The sequence below is a fragment of the Schistocerca americana genome, chromosome 1 (assembly GCF_021461395.2).
Source record: "Schistocerca americana isolate TAMUIC-IGC-003095 chromosome 1, iqSchAmer2.1, whole genome shotgun sequence".
NCBI lineage: Eukaryota > Metazoa > Arthropoda > Insecta > Orthoptera > Acrididae > Schistocerca > Schistocerca americana.
The window spans coordinates 345,605,159-345,630,356 of NC_060119.1; the positions used below are offsets into that span (position 1 = coordinate 345,605,159).

At 38.5% G+C, this 25,198-nt stretch overlaps 1 protein-coding gene across 2 annotated transcripts in view; it reads left to right on the plus strand.

The window, feature by feature from the left end:
* LOC124599161 (cholinesterase) overlaps positions 1–22,873 on the plus strand; it is a 183,105-nt gene extending 160,232 nt beyond the window's left edge. The window contains exons 12-13 of one of the 2 annotated variants that reach the window (XM_047136054.1): positions 5,591–5,716; positions 18,040–18,173. In XM_047136054.1, coding sequence (XP_046992010.1) covers positions 5,591–5,710 — 120 coding nt within the window. In that variant the 3' untranslated portion in view covers positions 5,711–5,716; positions 18,040–18,173. Of the gene's footprint in view, positions 1–5,590; positions 5,717–18,039 lie in introns of both variants that reach the window. The other variant, XM_047136053.1, reaches the window with a different exon arrangement.
* Positions 22,874–25,198: the final 2,325 nt, after the last annotated feature.

Sequence of the window (25,198 nt, forward strand, 5' to 3'; positions counted from 1 at the left end):
GACCAGTGTGCTATCAGTCGCCAGCTATTATAATGATGAACTCTCACACAGAGTTGAAGCTGTATCGGATAACAAAACTGTGCCTTTCATCTCAGTTCAGTTTGACTAAATGCCCTGTTGGATTAGAGTCATTGTTACTGCCACAAGGGGCAGGTCTAGATATAAATTTCGCACCTTCTGTACTCCGAGACCACATACAAATTTGATCATGCATTTTCCCTATTGTACTGTTCAATCTTAATATACAAAATGTCACACCTTTTGCCCCACTCCCAAATTCATTTATGCAGAACTTAAAGACCTTCTCTCCTCCTCGTGGTCCCTACAGTGGAAACACCTTTTTGCCACCAACACTACCAAACAGACTCACACAAAGACCAATATTGAACATTTCTCAAGTCAGTTCACTCCTCCATCCAACCGTGATCCACCCCCCACTGCCCCCAAACAACCCCCTGTTTACTTTCTAGAATTCCTTATCTTGAACCTTGCCCCACCATCATTTCCCAAATCCCTCAACATGCAAACTAACTTTACATCCACAGAAAGACCACTGTCCAACATCTAAAAACTGATCCTGACCTTGTAATCCTACCTGTGGACAAAGGCTCCACCACTGTTGTTTTTAACTGCAAGGATTACCAGGCGGAAGGACTCCACTAGCTGTCAGATACTTCCACCAACAACCTTGCCACAGAGACCCTATTCCAGTAATCCAGCAGGAGTTCCAGTCACTACTCGAATCCTTAGGCCCATCCCAGAACCTCTCCCTGGAGTCCATCTCGCTGCTCACTGGTACCACTCCCCGCACTCCTACCTTCTACATGCTTCCTGAAGCTCACAAACCTAACCACTCAGGGTACCCCATTGTGGCCAGTTACTGTGCCCCCCCCCCCCCCCAACCCCCACCCCCTCTGAGAGAATCTCTACTCTCATACTCTCACAGACCACCACCTTCAACCTTTTATCTGGAACCTACCATCCTATATAAAAGATACCAACAATTTCCTCCACCAACTCTCCACAGTTCCCGTCCCTTTACCACATGGTGCCCTGCTCAATACTATTGATGCCATCTCCCTGTACACTAACATTCCTAATGCCCATGGCCCTACTGCTATTGAACACTGCCTTTCCCAACGCCCAACGGATTCCAAACCAACAACCTCCTTTCTAGTCACAATGACCAACTATACCATCACCCACAATTGCTTCTCCTTTGAAGGCATTACCTACAAGCAAATCCAGGGTATGTCTATGAGCACCTGCAAGGCATCATCCTATGTCAACCTATTCATGGGCCATCTAGAGGAATCCTTTCTAAACATCCAGAATCCTAAACCCCTCACCTGATTCATATTCATTGATGACATCTTCGCTATCTGGACTGAAGGTGAGGACACCCTGTCCGCATTTCTCCAGAACCTCAACAACTTCTCCCCCATTTGCTTCACCTGGTCCTAATCAACCCAACCAGTCAAATTCCTAGATGTCAACCTCCACCTCAAAGATGGCTACATCAGTACCTCTGTCCATATCAAACCTATTAACCACCAGCAATACTTCCACTCCGACAGTTGCTGCCCTCTCCAAACCAAGAAGGCCCTTCCGTACAGCCTAGCCACCCACAGTCACTGCATCTGCAGTAAAGAGCAGTCCCTCTTGAAATATACCGAGGGTCTCACAGAAGCCTTCACTGACCATAATTATTCTCCCAACCTTGTACAAAAACAAATATCCCGTGCCTTATCTTTCCAGTCTCCCACCACCTCCCACAGTCACATCGTCTGGCGATGGAGGACCATTCCCCTCATAACTCAGTACCACCCAGGACTGGAACGACTGAATTACATTCTGTGCCAGGATTTTGATTATCTCTCATTATGCCCTGAAATGAAAAATGTCCTGCCCACTATCCTTCCCACACCTCTTACAGTGGTATTCCAATGTCCACCGAACCTACGCAATATACTCATCCATCTTTACACAACCTCTGCTCCCAATCCCTCACCTCATCGTTCATATCCCTGTAATAGACCTAGATGCAAAACCTGTCCCATATATCCTCTCACCACCACCTACTCCAGTCCGGTCACTAACATCACCTATCCCATCAAAGGCAGGGCTACCTGTGAAACTAGTCATGTGATCTACAAGCTAAGCTGCAACCACTGTGCTGCATTCTATGTAGGCATGACAACCAACAAGCTGTTTGTCTGCATGAATGGCCACCGACAAACTGTGGCCAAGAAACTAGTGGACCACCCTGTTGCTGAACATGCTGCCAAACATGATATTCTTCATTTCAGTGGCTGCTTGACATCTTGTGCCATATAGATTCCTCCCACCAACAACAGCTTTTCTGAACTGCACGGGTGGGAACTTTCCCTTCAACACATCCTACGTTCCAGTAACCCTCCTAGCTTCAGCCTTTGTTAGTCACTGTCCTCACCCATCCAGCCCCTTCCCTGTTTCCATTCCAGCACTACACAGCTGTCATTCCACCACCACACCCAGTCTTTTTATTTCTCTCCTTTCCTGTCACTACCCCATCCCCCTCCCCAGCTCTCCCTTGCCCTCCGTCTAACCTACAGCACTTCACTGTCCATCACCCCCACCATAGTATCTCTCCCCCTCCCCGCCCCAGCCTCCTCCTTACCCCCACCCAGTAGCTACTCCCATCATGCAATAGTGCTGCTGCTCGCAATGTGGTTTCAGTTGCCTGAGACTGCACAGACGTGTGTGTGTGTGTGTGTGTGTGTGTGAGAGAGAGAGAGAGAGAGAGAGCACGTGCGCATGCGCACACATGCGTGTGTCGATTGTTGAAGAGGGCCTTAATGGCTGAAAGCTATAATTGTGAGAGTCTTTTTGTTGTGCCTCTCTGGGACTCAGCATCTCTGTTATATGGTGAGTAGCAACTTTCCTTCTCAATATTGTTACATTCCATCCTGGATTTTCCATTGTTTGAAATGTCACTATTTGCAATCCTATCTGGTACTGCAGTTTTAAATGCCTAGGATGTATTAATGTTCTGAAAACCTGGCGAAGCCTACGATTGCTATTGATTTTAATGAACAAACACATTCTTGTAAAAAAGGAACTTTGTTAATGAATGAAGTTCTGCAAAATTCTAAATTTAACACTAGACTTCACTATTTGTTCTCTCTCAGTCATTATTTGGGACATGATTAAAGGTTTCCATAATTCCTCTGAAAGGGAGCTCAGAGCTAAAATTTGACCTATATATTCCATGAGTATACTTAGAATATTATCATGGTAACATAATTTTGCTATCAAGTGTAAGACACCATACTTACAGAGTAGAAGCTTTAATCTGATGAGAGTTGTACATGACTCTGCAGTCATTTTTTTTTCATTCATCTGCCATGTTAAGTAGAGGAAGTTATTCTTTTTGAAAACTGTCATCCGCAATTAACAGCTGGAAAGCGCCATAGTGAAATGTCTAATAAAAATTCATTTCAATAATAAAAAATTCTAATGCGCTACTGGCAGGTCCTATGTGGAATGCAGACAGTGATGTGATGTGCAGTAGACAAGCACATAAGAATGTTGGACTTGTAATTACACTTTCAAAGTCCTTACTTAAAAATTAACATAGCACTGCAACCTGATTGACATTGACAATAATGTAGAGTTGTGTTTGTGTGTTTTTGTGTGTGTATGTTAATAGCTGTGATGAAGGACCTTGTCTGAAACTTTAGCTACAAGTTCAGTCCTTTTAATGTGCCTGTCTTCCACTAAATCCCTTGGCTGTAGGATGTGTAAGTACCTTTTGATTGTAAAGAAATATCTTAAGATAGAAATGGGTGATTTTATGACCAGTTGTTATTGAGATGAGGCTTTCATACATTTATTTCAAGTGTATCTTATTTTTGGACCATTCTCATCTGGGTTACAGTTATTCATTCCATATTGTAGTAGAACTTTTAATTTTATAGTTTAGTAGCTAAGTATCCAGTGTTGCCTGGATATGTGTTTATTCCAGTCTTCTATTAGTCCACCTCCTCCTTCCCACACTCTCTGACCATCTTCTCCCTCGCTCTCCCCCCCCCCCCCCCTCTCTTCATCTGTTCCTCCACCCTCTCTCTGTCCATCTGCTCCTTCCCTTCCTCACCTCTGTAAGTCCATCTCATCCTCCCTCCTCTATCTCCTCTCTGTCCATCTCCTCTTCTCCCTCTCTTTGTCCATCTCTTCCTGTCACCATTCTCTGGCTGTCTGCTCTCCTCCCCACCCCCCTCTCTCTCTGTCCAGGTCCTCCTCCTTCTACTCGTCTTCCTCTCTCTCTGTACACCTCCTCTTCTCCCCTCACTCTATCCCTCTCCTCCTCTTCCCTTTCTTTGTGCATTCCCTCTTCCCTCCTTCTCTGTTCATCTCCTCCTCCCCCCATCTGTGTCCATCTTCTCTCCCCCCCCCCCCATTCCCCTTCACTCTTCAGGTTATCACCACAACCTTATAGGATGTTGCTGGTTCTTACCCCAAAAACATTTCTTTCCAAGTAGTAAGGAATATATGAATCAATCCAGGGTTTAAAGAGAAGCTTTTCAGTTGTGGCTTTGCCCATATATGTACATGTTACCTGTATTTCACAAATATTTAACGTATTTCACACATACTTGTTCGCATATTTACCTGTATCTCTAGCAAATTTCGCTCTGCAGTTTTGTTTTCATGCAGCTCAATGTTTACGACATCACATCTCATGCAATATATGTCATACAATGATATAGTCTGCAAATTTTGCAGTTATGTCCAATGGTATATTTGGATACTGTGTGAAAAATGTGTTGCAAATAGAGTTAGTAGCAAAGAACTAATAAATTAAAACATCATGCAACAGTTTTTCACGTGTATCATAGTTTACGACTTCCTATCATTTTTGTGCCATCCATCATACAATGATATATTTGTGCAAATAGATTTAGTGTGGTATGTGAATACTGCCTGCAAAATGTGTTGCAGATAGAGTTAGTAATAAGGAAGTAATAAATTAAAAGGTTATGAAGCATCAGTTTTATTGCACGAACAGCAAAAATTAGTAAGCAATAAACTTTATTCCTTTCATTATTCAAAAGGCTCTTAAAGGTTTGGAATTATGTGTAAATTTGGTTACAAGTCATTACATGATCATATTCTCAAATACTGGATGAATATAGTCTGGAAATTTTCAAGTTGTCAACTACACTTAATTTTCACCCACACCCACATCCCCATCCCTGTGAGAGACAGATGATTCTTACTTCCACACTGGTTCTTTTCATACTATAAGTGATATGTGTTGAGTTTGGTTGAAATTGATCGAGTGGTTTAAGAGGAGATGTGGACCATACATACATACATAACTACATACACAATTACAACAGATATGGGTTCGCTATCAATGAGACACAACAAATATGACACATAAAAACTTCTATAATAGTATTCACCATAATAATTATAACAAATAATTCTCTTGCACATCTAATTAATAAACTCTTGGGAACATTTCAGCCAAGTAAGAATTTATTGAAATGTTATGTTGTAGCTGATTCATGAGACTTGTCACGAAATATATTCTCCTATTTTTCAGTTTTGGTGGGAACCCAAGGAACCACTGCAGATAGCTTTCTGGAGTGTTTCAGGTGCTTGTCTGTTACTGATTGTCATTGTAGTAATCTGTTGCATTCTGTGGAGGAATGCCAAGAGGTAAGCACAGGTAATTCAATACATGTCCAGAATATCAGGTAAAGGTGCTTTCTGATATAAAGATTAATGCTTTGTTGGTGGAAGAGTGACTAATCCTTACACATCACTTTGGGATGAGGAATTTTGCCTGTGTTTGCTGAATTCACTTGAGTGCACAGTAGTTAACAAAATTCTCATTAGACTCCATTTGAAATTATTGGTAAAATTTTATTGCAATGTTCATTTTATAAGCAAAATGGCTGTTTTTCACTAAATTAAAGAGGCACTTTAATAAATATCACCCACTACATTCATCTCTGAGATATTCTCTGTGAAATTTATTAATAGTGTGCTTCCAGATGTTCCATCGAGTTGATGTTTCCATTTCCTGCACTATATTTCGATGGCTGACCCATCCATCATCTTCAGGTGCTGCAAGGATTGTTGTTTTGTCTACTGGCAGTCTGGACTCCAACCAAATGGCGAGGTAGTGGTTGTTTCACACTACTATTTACAGTTGAGTGAGATTCACAGTGCCCACTATGCCCTTTGACGCTCTTTTGCTTTTCAGAGCTCTCAGCGGTGTTCCATGAAATGCAAATTCCCTCAATGTTTGGCATCTCTGGTGTATGTGATGTCCAGCAAGATTTTAATAAACTAAGTGCTGGACCCCAAGCCTTGTATAAATTGAAGTCTCTGTCCCTGTTTATTAGGTATTTTGATATCTGTATTTCAATAGACTCCTTAATTATGCTGACCCAGAAACTTGGTGTTTACATCTCAACACTGTTCTCATTACATTTACTTTCATGATTATATTTGAGTCAGTGCTTGGCAATAGTTGATTTCCATGGGTGCTTTAGTTGGGTGTGTTGATAATGTTCATTGCATCTTTCCTTGGCGTTTCTCATAGTCTGCCCCATGTATGGCACGATACATCCGCATGAAATTCAATGGACACTAGTCATTTTGGGACCAAAATTATCTTTAACATTACAGTGAATACTTTCTGTCTTAGATGAAGGAAATGAAATACAACTGGATGCCATGTTTCCATATGAGTCTACCAATGTTTCCTGATATTGGGCCAGGATAATGTTGATAAGCAATTTTCAGTGTGTCTCAACCTCTTTCTCAGAAATTCTTGATTTTAGGTGCATGACCCATTCAGTTCAATTATCTGAGCAACCATTCCTGCAGGTTATAATTCTTTGGTGGGAGTCTCCTTGTCTGAATGGACCAGTCTTTAGCACTGAATTTCTGTATGATGGATGGTGATAGGTCAACACATACAGATAGGGGTCAGTGTGCATAGGTTTTCTATACACCCTGGTGATCCAGCGATCTGTCCAGTCTTCTCTTAACTAACACATCAAGGAAAGGGAGTTGTTCCTCTAGTCCCAGTTCCAACATTAATTTTGTAAGCTAGAGTTTAAATGTTCCAGGAACTCTTTGAAGTTTTTCCTCTCCATGTGATCTCACCACAACTTGGCGGATTCTAGTGCCTTTGCTTCAAAGTGTTCCATGTATAACAGGGAATCAGTAGATGTCAGAACATATCTAAAAAGTTTTGTGAAATAATCATTAAATTTTTCTGTGATTAGCTCCAAGGAACTCAAGGAATCAGGAAATGGAACACTCATAAAGAGGGATACTGCATCGAAACTGACATAATATCTGTATCCTGCCCTTGCAGTTGATTGAGGTGATGTACAAAGTCAGCATAGTTGTGAATATGGTATTCCCACTTCCCCACATATTCTTTAGAAACGCAATTCAGATATTTTGCCAGCTGGTATGTAGGTGCACCAGTATTACTAACTGTGGATCTTAGAGGAATTCCTTCATTGTGTACTTTAGGAAGGCCATATAGCCTTGGTGGTACTGCTGCTCATGTGTTAAGGCCTTTAAACCTTTGACTGCTAGGATCGTGTTAACTCGTCATGCCTCACCGTTCTCCTGGTGCGCCCGACATGTTTAAGCACGGCCCTTGGGTTTTCCCTACAGCGCTAAGGACGTGTTGACACGTACCATCACAGCTACCTGAGCATGACAGACGTGTAAACACGCATAGCTGTCTTTCCGCCCAGCTCTCCCAGTAGCTATTCAGTGGCCTGACTGTATGGTTGAAGAATGTGTATACGTTTATTGCCTTGTTGCCACTTTGCAGAATTTGACTTTGCCTCCCATGGTTTCACCAGTTTTCTTGTTTTCTATGGGACAGATGTCATGTCGCCCTGGTTGCACAAATAAACGAGATCCTGGATATGCTCACTAGTAGCGACAGTGAGTGTGAATTATCTGATGTTGCTAGCAGTGATGAGTCTTCAACAGAATCTCAAACCTGTAGTCCTCAGCTCTTTACGTCAGGTGGGAAGCATTAATTATAGTTAGCAGTTCCTCTGAATCCAAGGAATCAAAAAGTGACAGTGAAACGGTTCAGAAAAGAGTGTGCTTAAGTGACAGGAAAGAAACCGATTTCCAGCCATTAACCATTACTTTGATGACTTGACTTCAGGACACAACTGTCAGATAGATACTGATCCAAGTATTCTTTCATTTTTTGTGATATTTATGTCTGAAGAACTGTTGCAATTTATTGCAGATGAAACAAATTGTTTTTATGTTTACATCAGAGAAAAGACTATAGAATCTGTGGATTCTTGACTATCAAAGTGGAAAGACACTGGATTTGAGGAAATATGTTGTTTTTTTGCTATTTGCCTTCTAATGGCACAAGTTAAGAAGTTAAAACTAAGTGGTTATTGGTCCAAAGATACACTTTTGAACACAACAGTTTTCGGTGAAATTATGTCCTGAGACAGTTTTTATCTACTTCTGAGAATGCTACATTCAGTGATAACTCTGCAAGTACTGGAGGCGACAGTCTATTTAAAATTAGGATGATTGTTGACCTAGTTCATAATTCATTTCGTCCACATCACAAGCATTGTATAGATGAAAGTTTCTTGCTGTTCAAAGGACAATTATCTTTTAAGCAATTTATTCCAACCAAGCGAAGTAGATTCAGAATAAAGACATTTGTACTGTGTAACTGTCAGAGTGGATATATTCCGGATTTTATTGTATATACAGGCACAACAACAGAAATTGTGTTCCACAATTTAGGGACAAGTGGCGACGTAGTAGCAACACTTATGGGACTGTATTTGGATAATTGGATAATTGATACTCCAGCCCAGACCTGTTCCTCTGGCTTCACAACCATGGAACAGCTGCATGTGGCACTGCTCATAAGAATAAGTGCAACATGCCAAAACTACAGAAGAAATTAAAATGAGGATAGATTGAGTTTAAGTCCACTGACAAGGTCCTTGCTATCAAGTGGTGCAATAAGAGAGAGGTGTGCATGTTGACCACAAGTCACACAACACAGATGGTTGAAACAGAGAAGACTGACAGAAATACCAGTGAAAAAAATAAAGAAAGAGCAATGTATTGTAGGTTACAATTCGAGTATGGGTGCAGTTGACCGTTGTGACATGTTACTGAGCTCAGTGGGATCAGTGTGTAAGACTGTGAAATAGACAAGAAATATTTTTTTCACATTTTGGATTTGTGCATTCTAAATGCTCATGCTCTCCACCGGTCGGTAACAGGGCAAAAAATGGCACTCACAGAGTTTCACCTTTCTTTTGTAAGGGAGATTGTAGAAAAATATGCTACAGACACAAAAAATCTGGTAGGGGAAGGCGTTACAATAACGAGAATCCACTGTGATTCACAGGGAGACATTTTCTGGCTGTTATTGTGAGTGAACAATTGCAGAAAAATATGCTAATGCGTAGATGTGTGGTTTGCATGAAACAGAAAGTGCGCCAGGAAACTAGATGCCAATGCAAAACTTGCAACCTTCTATTATCTGTTGTGCCCTGCTTTGAGACTTATCGTACAAAGAAGCATTACTACTAATCACTGGGAACTAAATCTGAGAAAATTTATTGACGCTTCTGAATGAATTACTAAAACAAAGGGCAAAAAATGTAAAAAATATATAAATTTATTTTTAACTTTGCCAGTGCCGGTCCAAAGCCTGGATCAAAAACAATGATGGGAAACAGATGCAAAAGGAGTAATATTATTCAAACAGTGCCTGACTTCTTCGTATGTAGCAGTTTTCTCAAAAATGAATGGACCTGGTGACTGAGATGGCACAATATCTGTTCTGCAGCAAATGTAATTACGCCGAGTACATTGCGCCAGTGTAACAAAACCCGTATATTAATCTACATATGATACATTTAAATTATTAACACGTAACATATACAGTTATATTCTTTTATCCTTAGTATTACAAATATAGATCACATTTGGTCTACTTGTACTAAATGCCTCTGATCAACAAGAAATAGCATAACAAAGTTAAAACTCTGTTCTCAATGCAATTTTGTCTTGCTACGTCGCCTCTGTTCTTAGTCAATATTGGAAATTAAATTCACTGTTCTGGGGAGGGTGGGGGATTTAAAATTGGTTCTTCAAATGGGACTGGCTTTGAAACGTTAATAGAAAACAGTATTTGTAAAAAAAGTATTGAATATACTTTGCTTTTGTCTTTTCATAAAAATCAACATGTTTTCAACTAATTTGTAGATTATTGGATAATAGTAAGGGAATAAAATTTTTATTGCGCATCTTTGTGCTATCAATCTATTGCACCGTAAATTTCATTTGGATAATAGTAAGGGAATAAAAATTTTTATTGCGTATCTTTGTGCTATCAATCTATTGCGCTGTAAATTTCATTTTCATCATGTGTTCACTGTACTGGATATGCAAATCCAAGGTTTACATTGTTTTCAGGCCTGATTTTCGCGCCCAAATTTCATTCCAATTATACAGCTTGGAATGTTTTACAGAACATAGTTTTGTAGCAAAATCAGAACATAAATACTGCGTTTTTGACGTTTTTAAAAAATCTTCAATTTTGCACTTAATTCAATCACTACTGGAAAGTGCTACGCAAATGAAACTTTACGTTTGATAACCATGTGTTGTTAAGTTACGACATGCCAAGTTTCACATTCGCTATAGCATTATTCCAGGAGATGCAAGAGGCCAAACTTCAAAATTTTTTCTGGCGCCTATTGTTTTGGCCGATTTTACCTATAATTTTCTGGCTGAATATGGCTCGTAAAATTCTTTTCATTATTATTCTTAAGAGACCACATAAAGTACAAGATAGCCACATTTGATTTCTTTACAAAAACTTTTGTCCAAGATATTACAGCTTAAAGTCGCCAAAAATTCATGCTGGCTCTGCGCAAGTCATAATAAGTGCAGAAGTATTCAGCACAGGGCGGGTTGGGCAGCGCAGGCCGCTCTGGTCCCGGTGGTGGCTCCAAGGGACAGGCACACAGTGCAGGTAGCTGGATTATGCCACAGGCTGTGGCACCTCAGTGTGCCAACCAGATGATGTGCCTCCAGCAGTCAGAGGGTTAATGATGCTAAAGATAAGCATGACTCATTGAGAAGAGTCATCACCTTTCTCTTGATTTTATTTGTAGGGTTTACATATCTCTGTTTGTTTGCAACATCATTCAAAACATCAAAAATCTTCTTATTGTAATCAACACAGGGTATTAGAATGATAGTGTTGCCCTTGTTGACTGCTAGAACTATAATTTTCTTGTCCTCTTTAGGCCAGTAGGTCCCTCTCGGAGATATTGGACCTTAGCATTGGTGCCTTAGTGAGTGCTCTACAGGTTTCATGGCCAACCTCTTCTGCTGCTTCTGGTGGGAACGAAGCTACAACATGTTCTATGGAGCTGATGTAATCTGCTACTGGTGGCCCTGTTTTATGGTGAACTTCTTATGCTCTTTCCAGTGGGAGAGAAACTACAACATGCTCCATGGAGCTAATGTAATATGCTATTGGTAACTCTCCAGCTGGAAGCAGCAGAAGAGGTTTACCACAAAACCACTTATCAAGGCACTAATGCCAAGAGCCAACATTTCCAAGGGGAACGAATAGCACAGAGAAATTTGTGGGAGGACAAGGAAACTGTAATGCTACCAGCCACCAAGGGCAATGCCCTTTTGTGGACTTCAATATGAGGAGTTTTGATCTTTTGAATGACATTGCATACAAACAGATAGTTGTCAACCCTATGAATTAAATTAAAATTAAAAGGAAGATGACAACTCTATTCAGTGAGTCAGGCTCAGCATATAACATCAGTGGCTTGCTCATGGTTTTTTTTTAGGCTAGGCAGTAGTGCAAGGTGTCCTGATGAACACTCACCAGTCGACGTGCAGGCAGGGAAATCAGGACGCGCTCAGTGTAAAGACACTTCAGCTATCAAGATATTAGCAGTAAATTTTCAGAGTGTTCGGAATAAAGTTCCTGAATTTACTGCCCTCCAGGAAGCGTGTGGCGTGCAAATTATTCTTGGGACTGAGACCTGGCTGAACCCTGAGATAGGAAGTTCTGAAACATTTAGTGAGGGTTGGAACGTGTATCGGAAAGACAGATTAGACTCCGTAGGAGGTGATGTCTTCATTGCAGTTGACAAAAATCTTGTGTCTACTGACGTCGAAGTAGAGTGTGATTGTGAAGTTATCTGGACACGTTTAGCAGGGCTATGAGAAATAAAGTTAATTGTTGGGTGTTATTACTGGCCACCAGGTTCCACCATGACCGTTCTAGAATCATTCAAAGGGAGTCGACCCTCTGTATCGCAGAAGTACCCAGATCATGCTATATTAGTCGGAGGTGACTTCAACCTACCTAGTATAGACTGGGATGTCTATGGATTCATCACAGGTGGTACAGACAAGCCGTCGTGTGAATTACTTTTGAACACATTATCCGAAAACTGTCTTGAGCAGCTGAATCGACAGCCAACACGTAATGGAAATATTTTAGATCTGTTAGCCACGAACAGACCAGATCTCATGGACGGTGTCAGTGTTGAGACAGGGATTAGTGATCATGATGTTGTCATTATAACTATGGTTACAAAAGTTAAAAAGTCGGTCAAGAAGGCTAGGAGAGTATTGTTACTAGAAAGAGCAGATAAGCAGTTGTTAGCATCCCACTTAGTAAATGAATCGACTTCATTTACTTCCGGTACGATGGACGTGGAAGAATTATGGGCAAATTTTAAACACATTGTAAATTACGCATTGGACAAGTATGTGCTGAAAAAGTGGGTTACGGACGGAAAAGACCCACCATGGTTTAACAGAGCAATTCGGAGAATACTTAGGAAGCAAAGACAGTTGCACTCGCGGTACAAGAAAGATCTGGAGAATGAGGACAGGCAAAAGTTAGCAGAGATTCGTGCTGCTGTAAAAAGAGCGATGCCTGAAGCATACAACCACTACCACCGTCATACCTTAGCAAAAGATCTTGCTGAAAACCTAAGAAAGTTCTGGTCTTACATAAAATTGGTAAGTGGATCGAAGGCTTCCATCCAGTCACTCACTGATCAGTCTGGCCTGGCAATGGAAGACAGCAAAACGAAAGCTGAAATTTTAAATTTAGCATTTGAGGAATCTTTCACGCAAGAGGATCGTATAAACATATTGCCGTTTGGGTCTCGTACAGATTCCCATATGGAGGACATAGTGATAGACATCCCTGGGGTTGTGAAGCAGCTGAATGGGTTGAAAATAAATAAATCACCAGGTCCTGATGGGATTCCAATAAGGTTTTACAGAGAGTACTCTACTGCATTGGCTCCTTACTTAGCTTGCATTTATCACGAATCTCTTGCCCAACATAAAGTCCCCAGTGACTGGAAAAAAGCGCAGGTGACGCCTGTATATAAGAAGGGTAGAAGGACGGATCCTCAAAATTACAGACCAATATTCTTAACATCGGTTTGTTGCAAGATTCTCGAACATATTCTCAGTTCGAATATAATGAATTTCCTTGAGACAGAGAAGTTGCTGTCCATGCATCAGCACGGCTTTAGAAAGCATTGCTCCCGCAAAACGCAACTCGCCCTTTTTTCACATGATATCTTGCAAACCATGGATGGATGCCATATTCCTTGACTTCCAGAAGGCATTTGACTCGGTGCCCCACTACAGACTCCTAACTAAGGTACGAGCATATGGGGTTGGTTCCCAAATATGTGAGTGGCTCGAAGACTTCTTAAGTAATAGAACCCAGTACGTTGTCCTCGATGGTGAATGTTCATCAGAGTGGAGGGTATCATCTGGAGTGCCCCAAGAAAGTGTGGTAGCTCCGCGGTTGTTTTCTACCTACATAAATGATCTTTTGGATAGGATGGATAGCAATGTGCGGCTGTTTGCTGATGAAGCTATGGTGTACGGGAAGGTGTCATTGTTGAGTGACTGTAGGAGGATACAAGATGACTTGGACAGGATTTATGATTGGTGTAAAGAATGGCAGCTAACTCTAAATATATATAAATGTAAATTAATGCAGATGAATAGGAAAAAGAATCCCGTAATGTTTGAATACTCCATTAGTAGTGTAGCACTTGACACAGTCACGTCGATTAAATATTTGGGCGTAACATTGCAGAGCGATATGAAGTGGGACAAGCATGTAATGGCAGTTGTGGGGAAGGCGGATAGTCGTCTTCGGTTCATTGGTAGAATTTTGGGAAGATGTGGTTCATCTGTAAAGGAGACCGCTTATAAAACACTAATACAACCTATTCTTGAGTACTGCTCGAGCGTTTGGGACCCCTATCAGGTCAGATTGAGGGAGGACATAGAAGCAATTCAGAGGCGGGCTGCTAGATTTGTTACTGGTAGGTTTGATCATCACACGAGTGTTACGGAAATGCTTCGGGAACTCGGGTGGGAGTCTCTAGAGGAAAGGAGGCGTTCTTTTCGTGAATCGTTACTGAGGAAATTTAGAGAACCAGCATTTGAGGCTGACTGCAGTACAATTTTACTGCCGCCAACTTATATTTCACGGAAAGACCACAAAGATAAGATAAGAGAGATTAGGGCTCGTACAGAGGCATATAGGCAGTCATTTTTCCCTCGTTCTGTTTGGGAGTGGAACAGGGAGAGAAGATGCTAGTAGTGGTAGAGGTACCCTCCGCCACACACCGTATGATAAATTGCAGAGTATGTATGTAGATGTAGGTGTAAAGTTCTTAAAACATGAGTAGCAGACCCACCAAGACTATATGGCCTTCCGAAAGTACACAAGAAAGGAATTTCTCTAAGGCCCATAGTAATACTGGCTCACCTATGTACCAGCTGGACAGATACTTGAAATGCATTCTCAGCGAATATGTGGGAAAGTGCAAACACCACAATCATAACTCCAATGACTACACATCACCTCAATAAAGTTGTTGCTCAGGATATAGATATTATGGTCAGTTTTGATAGAGTCTCCCTCCTCATGATAGTTCGACTATCTGATTCTTTGCAGCTAGTGGTGGAAGAGTTTGACGACTGTTTTGTACAAGCTTTTAAGGCACATTTTGACACATACTTATTTCCCATTCAGTGGAAAAATATTATGAACAAATCAAGAACATGCCCATGGGTAGTCCATTATTGCCTATTATGATAAACCTATACATGGAACACTTTGAAGAAAATGCATGAGAATCTGCAATGTTGAAAGTAACGTCTTTCCGTTGGTACCTGGATGACATGGTTTTGGTGGGGCCACTTGGAGCAGAGAAACTTCAAGATTTCCTGAAACATTTAAACTCAATCTACTGTAATGTAAAATTCACAATGGAGTCTGAAAAAGAGGCCCAACTACCTTTTCTCGACATGTTGTTTAAGAGAAGAGGGGATCGATCTTTGGGTCACAGTGCGTATAGAAAATGTATGCACACTGACCTCTGTCTCCATGCATCGAGCCACCACTGTCCATCACAATGAAATTTGGTACTAAAAACAACAGTCCATCTAGATCAAATATTAACAGACAAAGAGAGCCTCACCAAAGAGTTACAACACCTAAGAATAGTGTTCTGAAGGAATGGGTAGTCAGATCATCACATTCAACTGGTGATGTAGTCGAAATGAAGAACACTTGAGAAAGAGGTTGAGACTGAGACCGATGAAGAAAAGCCAGCAGTCGCTTATTTACCATATACTGTCCCAGTATCAAAAAACATCCATAGACTCCTAAGGAAACATGGCACCCATTGTGTTTCACTCACTTAGCTAAAAACAGTATTCTTTATAATGTCAAAGATGCCCTACGTCTCCAAAAGCTGGGTGTGTACTGCATTCCACAGATGTGGCATGTGTTACATGGGGCACACTGTGAGAACAGGTGAGTAGAAATACCAGGAACATCAGTGACACTCCCAGCTAAAGCAACCAAGCAAATAAACTGTCAGTGAGCACTACCTCAAATATTATCATGATATGGAATACAGTCAGGTCAGTATGGTAGTGGAAACGGCAAGTTTGTGGGACAGTGTAATCAAAAAGTGTATTGAAATAAAGATATCAGAAAACCTAATAAACAAGGACAGAGGCTTCAATTTTAAAAAAAGCTTGGGTCCAACACTCAATTTATTAAAATCTTGCCAGAAATCACAATAGAGTTGGGAAACACTAAGAGAATTTGTGTTTCGCAAAATATCAGTGCAAGCTACAAAAAACAAAAGAGTATCAAAGAGTGTAGTGGGCATCACAGATCAATAAGTATCAGCACGAGACTGGCAATAGTTCACAGTCTAGTTGAAATCCAGACAGTGAGTACACATAACAGCAAAACTCACAGAACCTGAAGAAGATGTCTGGGTCGTCAACGAAATATTGTGCAGAAAATGGAAGCAACAACTTGGTAGAACACCTGGAAACACCATATTAGTGACTATATTAAATACTTCTTCTTTTATTGAATGTGGTAAGGAAAGTTCTGGCTTAATGTAAAGAATTTAGGAGTAAAGGAGCAACTTACTGAATAGTAAAAGCGCTGATCTTCAACAGGCACCATAAATGTACGACTTTGTTAGCTTTCAGATGAATCCTGTAACAAGCTGTAGAACTAAACACACACACACGTATCTCTGTGTGTGTGGTTTGGGGCAGGGGGTAGGGGTGGGGTGGGGGTGGGGGGGGGGCCACACACACAAACACACACACACACACACACACACACACACACACACACAGAGAGAGAGAGAGAGAGAGAGAGAGAGAGAGAGAGTGAAAAGTAATAACACTGATTTCTTAACTACCAAAGTTTTTATTTTTTTAAAACAAAAATATCTCCCCTCCACAGTAGTTGCCTTTGGCAGCTAAACACTGGTGGAGCCATTGTTCCAAGTCTTGGTATGTGCACTGAAAGGCTTCGATTGGTAGGACATTCATCATGCTGGTGATATTCTTTTGAATGTTCTCCAGAGTCCTAAAATGATGTCCCAAAATAATGTCCTCTCACTAGAGCATGCATACATTTGATGATTTTTGTCAGTTTTTGAAGTTGGAGATCTCCCTGAGCAAGGTTCATCTTCAAGATGTTCTCGGACTTCCAAAAATGATTCGTGCTAGCAAAAATCTTGTGCCCCTGATAGGTATGTTCCACATAGGCCTGATTAAATTTTTCAAAGATTGCAGTTGGCGGATTTTCCAAGTTTAACACAAAACTTGATGGCATAACATTGCTCTAAATTCTGCTGTTCCATTTTTATAACATAAGGCACTCTTGAAAATCATGTGATGGCTGTGGTGGAGCTTAAACTTAGACTGAGCACTGGAAGGGAAGAACACACCAGACTATGCAAGTAAGACAACACAGTCATGCCACTCTGCTAGCAGTGTTGTCAGTCTCATACTTTTTTCACATGCTTCATGTGTGTGTGCACTCTAGCTCGTTAAAGGATTCATCTAAAAGCTAGCAATGTTTTTTTTTTTTTTTTTAAATGCTTTGTTCCATAGCTTTTATGCAGGCATTGTCAATATAGGTTTGACTCCTTTCAATCATATGTGTCCAGCTGTTGCTGAATCTTTTTGCATCAGGCAGCTTGATGAGTCTCTGGCTATGTTTGTTTCTGTCCTTTGTGTATGATAAAATATTTACATATAATTCATGTCACTACCTATATACCAGCTTCTAATTGATGATGCTGAGAACATTAAATTCATGGCTTCTGTTGTTCTTTTGGAATGCCATAGATCTTAGAGAAATAAGTACATCTTTTCACAAAATAAAAGTACTACTGTATTGTGCACTACTTCATGTAAATTTTGTCCCAAAAGATGATTTTGTGTTTTTAAGAAATAGTGATACTGGTTGTTTTGAAATAGGCACAAGGCTTTGCATGTTTCTGCATACATTGCTTCCCTTACAAGCAGTTTTCATAGACCAGTTTTTCAGATCGTACATTTTCTTGTATAAATTAACTGAATTTTTATGTGTTTCAGACAATCTGATCGTTACTATGGGGGTGATATCATGCTACGAGATGAAATGGGAGACACTCATGAAGGAATTGACAACCACAGTGCTACAAATGTGTACGAGTATCGAGATACACCACCACCTAAACAAAAACAAAAACAGCAGCTCAATCACTATGAACAGAGGAGGAGTGCTAGTACTCCCTCATTAAGGACTGGAAGTGCAATATCATTGAAAGACTCTAGCAGTTTTACAACTAGCAGTCCAACAGGTGAACCACGAAAAGTTCCAGAACAAAGAAATACACCTGTTGTTCCAAGGAAGCCGAAAACTCTTTTGGGAGAAGATGGTGTGCCACAAACACAAGTTTAAAATGGCAGTGCTACTGAATTATATACGTATGATCTCATAAGAGTTAAAGCCAATAATCATTAGATGATTAGAAACAAAGCAAAAATATAGTACAAATGGCATCTGATGTTTCTACTGTTAAACTTCACTTTATTCTTTAGTGATGTGTGAAGTATGAGATATACATCATATAGGTTTAGTGAAAAGAAACAGTCCTTACATGTCATCTGCACAAGTGAAAACTTTTATTCTTTTAGAGTGCCATACAGCTTTTTGTCAGCTATGATGTATTTTGTGCATACTATTAGTTACTCAAGCTTTCAACAAGAGGCTTTACATACATGAAGAGTTGGAGTGATTCCTATGAACATAAAGACTGGTTTTGAAATATTTTTAAGCCTCAAATTCTGAACAGTTGGAGTACTCCTGCTAGTTCATATTGCAACAGCATTCCAATGTATTGTTGTTCAGCATATTTTAACTACCAGAAAACCTGAGCAATGTCAAAGAAATTTCATTCAACTACTACATACAATTTTTGTGATGCATCCATAGATTCTATACAGACATAGTAACATCATATTTTTACTTAAATTTACGACCCATTTTCATATTCAATTTTAAGGATATTCACTCAGGTTCTGTGAAGAATTTGCCCTATACAATATCACTATTTATAATCCTTTTCGTAATGTGTCTCATCAGAAATATTTCCTTATTTTTTGTTTTGATCCATTCGGCCCTTAAAATAAATAGACTCTCAGATTTATGTTGGAAGTAGTTGGACTGCTAGTTACCTAACTGTCGTAAATTTCTAGAGTATTCAGTTTTTACTTTAATTTCACAACAGATCACATGCCAGACCCTCTTGGACTGTATTCTATTTCTTAAAATGTGAGATAAAGTTGCGCAAGTAGCATTCGCTGGCATAATTTGATAATATTTGTCTCTTGATACAGTTAGACACTCAGATTTATGTTGGAAAAATTTGGACTGCCAGCTAGGGAATAGTGATAAATTTTTTGAAAAATCAGTTTCTTTTACATTCAACTTCACTAAATAATACATTCAGCACCATCTCAACTTATTTCACATTTCATAAAATGTGAGACAGAATTTTGCAAATAGTGCACTGTCATAATTTGGTAAACTATTGAATATTGCACTTTATCAGTATGCAAGGATAAGATGTATGGAAAAAAGTTAATCACAGTTTGCCTATTCGTGACAGAAAGCTCTATTGGCCAATGTTAACTTGAGATGATTACCTCAAATGATGGGAATTTAAAAAATAAAAAAAATAAAAATAACTGGTGAATTGAAAACTAAACCAAAATATTTGAAAAAGGAGACTGTAATACAAGAAATAAGAGCAGATGAAAAAATTAAAAGATGAAATACTTTTAAAAAATATGTAATCATTTAATGTAACTTTACATAAACACTCAGAGCTGTTGATCTGTTTCTCAGTATGTACTCATAATAAAAAGAAATTCCTTAGCAAGCCAATTTCAACAAGTATTCCAGTGTCCATAACAAACTGTCACTTTAAATCACACTGAAATTGCTTTATTAGTTGAACCTCAAATAGATTTTAATTTTATGAAATTGGAGATGAAATAATGAATAGTCACAGATCATCAGTCATAATCACATGTGTTTCAACAATATAAGGAAAAGGGTAGACTGCTACTCAGTGTAAAGATGATATACAGTGAGTGTCATCTTTATGGTGTGTGTGTCATCTTTATGGTGAGTAATCATCTTTACAGTGATGAGTAGCAATCTATCCTTTTCCTTATTTTGTTGATATTCTAACTTGAAATTTCCATTGTTTCACATGTACTTCAAGTGCAGATAATTGTATCATCACCATATATTTGCATTTAATCAACATGCATGCTTCTATGATTATTAAAGGCCAACTTTGTAATATACATTTGCAAATGAATTAGATAATCAAAGGTTCTCTGCTTCATACATTAACTAAAGACATTTTTTTAATAATGGAATAAGTTGCTTACAGTTCAGTTAGTCTAGTCAGAATGTTGTTGATGCACTGAAACATGATATTTATAATCATAAAAGCAAAAGAAAAAGCTGTCATCTAAGAGAGGCTATCATAATTTTCTCTTAGAAAGATAAAGAATGGATCAGGGAAGCGATGCAACTATTTTTTTTAAAAAAGAAAAGAATGGAGATATTTTTGCTTTCAAAAAGAGCACATGCAAGGGAATATTAACATAACATTTTAAGAAGCTGTGAAAATGTAAAATACTGAGACAAAATGGCATTGATGTGTGGAAGACAATTGTCAGCTTCTCAGCAAAAAATAATGATTACATCAAGAAAGACGAGCTCTGTAGGTTGGGCAGTTTGTGTTATCTTTTCCCAGAAAGTATTTATATGCAACGGATAAGTACTGTACTGTAACAGAAATATAAATATTGTACATATTGGAAGATTGTTATTTAGCACTAAACAGCATCCAAAAGATAGAATGGTATTTGCATAATCTTCAGAATACCTATTCTGAGGACTTAAGAGCTAAATACAAGGTGAAAATGGGTAGAAAGTTGGCAGAAATTCAAATAGAAGAAGTGATTGATACAGAGGTTGTAGAATCTGCAGCTCCTTAAGCTATCTGGATGTAATAGAGCTATAAAATGTTCTTATTTAAGTTTTTTAACTGGTTCCGTCTGGACTTAGTGGAATTTCCATCCATCTCAGCAGAACTGACACTAGTGTTATAATGTGTTTTCTCCTTCAAAACACTGTGTATCGCTCATATAAGTTGTCAGAATGAGTTTGGTGAATGTGCCTTTTTCAAAAAAAAAAAAAAAAAAAAAAAAAAAAAGGCTCAGAATTTGATTTGAAAGTATCTATCAGTAAAACTTCAAAAGATACATTTTTGCATCTCCAATTATGTATACTGCTTTTGAGAAATTTCATAGGGAGTTCTGGTATACATACGTATACTCTTTGTGTTACCTTTTCAAAATATTTACATGTCTTTGAAGAAACAGATTCAGTGAATATGAAGCAAGTTTTTCAGAATTGAATAAAATTCTTTTTTGCTGATACACTATAACTGACATGGAATCTGTATTTCATAATAGCAAAACACCAGTGATCAGCAGCAAGCAGCTACTTAAACTGGGGGGAGGGGGGGCTGATTTACAATTCTCTTCCTAGTTTTAGTTACAGATACAGAAGAACAAGTGCAAAGCATTGGTTCATGTATAGTAAATATCCAGGATAAGTTTCTAGATAATTTTTAGAGTGACCCACAAATATCAGGCTAAAACCTTGATGATCCTAACTTTTCAGTAATTTAGCACTACTTTTGTGGTATTCATCTGCCTGTTGGAAACACTGCTGCATTGTTGTCATTACTGTGAAGGTAGAAATTACTTGCACAACTGTGGCAAAGCTGAGCATTATCTGTCCCAAAAATTAGTCGCTGACTACTTATTACTTTATTTTAAAAAAAAGGACAATATTTATGTACAAAAGGAACACAACACTTAACTAGGCTCTTTCACTGTGGTTTACATTTTTATCTTATTATCTGAAATGCTAGAACAAGTTTGGTACACAGAGAGGTAAACAGAACATACTTTTAGTAAACTGTGCTTGTCTCAGCAGTAAAAGAAAAGGAGGGGTGTCTTTTTTTTTTTTTTTTTTTATTGATGCTAATGTACTAAATCAATCCCAGTGTATTGCCTACTGCATAAAATTGAACATTACACATGTGAGATAAGAAATCTATTTTTTTACTGTAATAAATTAACTATAATGACAATGTGAACTGATCATGTTAACGTAAAATTTAGAAATTTGACACTTCAACTAGTCCATTTCTAAATAAAACTGAGAACAAATTTTGAGCTGTTTACACTCATTTTCTTGAAGTGTACATAATTATGGAAGAAACATTTGTCCTGCTAGCTATCATGCCTGCAGCATACTGCAGAGGACCCAAATTTTATTTATCTTGCTGATCACTCCATACGCAGTAGTCAAGCAAACTGTGCAATCATGTTTCATAGTCAAACAATGCATGGATATTTTTTGTGCTTATTTATGTTGGTTTCAGTACAGTGTTAATCTGGAATATGTACTTTTAATGACTGATAAAAACCTTCAATTTTGCATAAATTGCTGCTGTAATGAGTGAGTATACTTTTTTAAAAAATTACAAGGGAAACACTTCTTTCTGGAACATTGTATTTATATATAAATATAATTTTATTTAGTATTTATAAATAATAGTGTGCATGTGAATTTGTGTGAATGTGTGTGCACTATTTTGTACATATGTGTGCACTCTGTAATTTTTTCTTTTTGTGCCTGAACATATCTCTTGGTTAGAGGAAGTGCCAAGGATCCGTCCATTCCTTAAAGTCTCTGTTGATTGTTCACCTATGTTATAAAATTTTATAGTTCTTGTTTGTATATACTGATAACTGTTTTTGTACTTCAATAAAATGTTTTGTGTGAAAATATTTTTGTCATGTAATTCTATTTACCACCTACCAACTATAATGTACATAAAAATAGTATCTTTAGTTTTCTTTATATTAAACAGCAATGTTTTATTGCCAATTTTCCATATACAATATCATCAACAAATTGTCCAAACAATTTCACTACTACAGGCAACATATCAGTCTCAAACACAAATAAAAATAAAATGAAAACCCATCTCCCAAAATACATATTGCCTTGGTACGCAGATATAAATAGTCTACAATAAATAATGACACTCAGCATATCCTTGTTCCATAATACTTACCCCTGTAGTTGTTTTGGATGCATCATATTCAATGTGCATATATACATAGAAAGATTTAGTGTAACCCCACAACTAAAAACTAAATTTATTAAATAAATGTCTGCCTGTTCACAAAACTACATCTACATAACTACCCATGATCCTTTAGTAACAACAAATTCATACAACATGATGTTGTTGTTGTTGTTGTTGTGGTCTTCAGTCCAGAGCTCTCTATGCTACTCTTATTCTGTGCAAGCTTCTTCATCTCCCAGTACCTACTGCAACCTACACCCATCTGAATCTGCTTAGTGTATTCATCTCTTGGTCTCCCTCCACGATTTTTACCCTCCACACTGCCCTCCAATGCCTCAGAACATGTCCTACCAACCGAGCCCTTCTAGTCAAGTTGTGCCACAAATTTCTCTTCTCACCAAATCTATTCAGTACCTCCTCATTAGTTATGTGATCTACCCATCTAATCTTCAGCATTCTTTTGTAGCACCACGTTTCAAAAGCTTCTATTCTCTTCTTGTCTAAACTATTTATCGTCCATGTTTCACTTCCATACATGGCTACACTTCATACAAATACTTTCAGAAACGACTTACTTACACTTAAATCTATATTCGATGTTAACAAATTTCTCTTCTTTAGAAACACTTTGCTTGCCATTGCCAGTCTACATTTTATATCCTCCCTACTTCGACCATCATCAGTTATTTTGCTCCCCATATAGCAAAACTCATCTACTACTTTAAGTGTCTCATTTCCTAATCTAATTCCCTCAGCATCACCTGATTTAATTCGACAACATTCCATTATCCTCGTTTTGCTTTTGTTGATGTTCATCTTATATCCTCCTTTCAAGACATTGTCCATTCCGTTCAACTGCTCTTCCAGGTCCTTTGCTGTCTCTGACAGAATTACAATGTCATCGGCAAACCTCAAAGTTTTTATTTCTTCTCCATGGATTTTAACTCCTACTCCAAATTTTTCTTTTGTTTCCTTTACTGCTTATTATTTAATACCCAATAACATGCAGGTGTCAGTATCAACAGTGGTGATCTGATCAGAAAGTAACCTATTAGTATGTGTAGAACACATCACAAGCTATGTCTTAAAATGACCTCTACATCATTAACCATTCACAAATCTTTAAATTTCTTTATTTGATCACACAAAAAGAAGTCACCTGGATTAAAACAAGGAGTGTGTTTGTTACCTCACTAGTTTATCCTTATTGTACAAAATGAAGCAACATCAAATAAATACCAGACTGATTGTGTAGTAAGTCCAAACTAGTGCCTGCTATTTGAAGGGTACTCAAAAGTAAAGAGAACAATCCAAAATAGACATTTCATGTTTCATTGAACATGTCCAAACCCAATGCAATTGTCTCATTGTTTCACACACTGGTGGGGACGTTCTTGTATTTGTCAGAAGTTATGCTGTGCAGTGCTTAGAGAAGTATTTGTTTTCACTCCTTCACTGTTCATTCTGAGAAGCAAGATATAAGGTTCAGATGAGGAGAATACTCTTGTCATTTTATTTTTGGCCAAAAACTGCCTGACATCCAATGTTGACAATAGTAGAGCTATTATGCCAAAGTGTACATCATTTATTAGTAGCAGTAGTACCTTGGGTTACAAATGCATGATGCACCATCTTCCTCCTGTTGCAAAAAAATCACACCTACATTATTTTCACATTTGTTTTCACCCATATTTTTCTTTCTTTTTTTTCATTCCACAGTAAAGAAGCAATGTCCTGCTGTCTTGATTTTTGCTTGGTTTCTTCTGAGTTATCCCACAATGCATCATGTCATAACCTATAATGGTTATTGACAAAAAGTCAGAATTGATTTCGTGATTGTTCTTTCAGTTCCTATAATGCACATAGATAGCTCTCTGTTATTGGAAAGCACATGCAGAATAAATTTTATTACAATACATTTCATATTTAATTCTTTGATCAAAATGTGTCAGTATGAAGTCCAAGATATTACCATGTGTTCGTCCCATTAATTATTTGTTCTGATATGATCATATCAT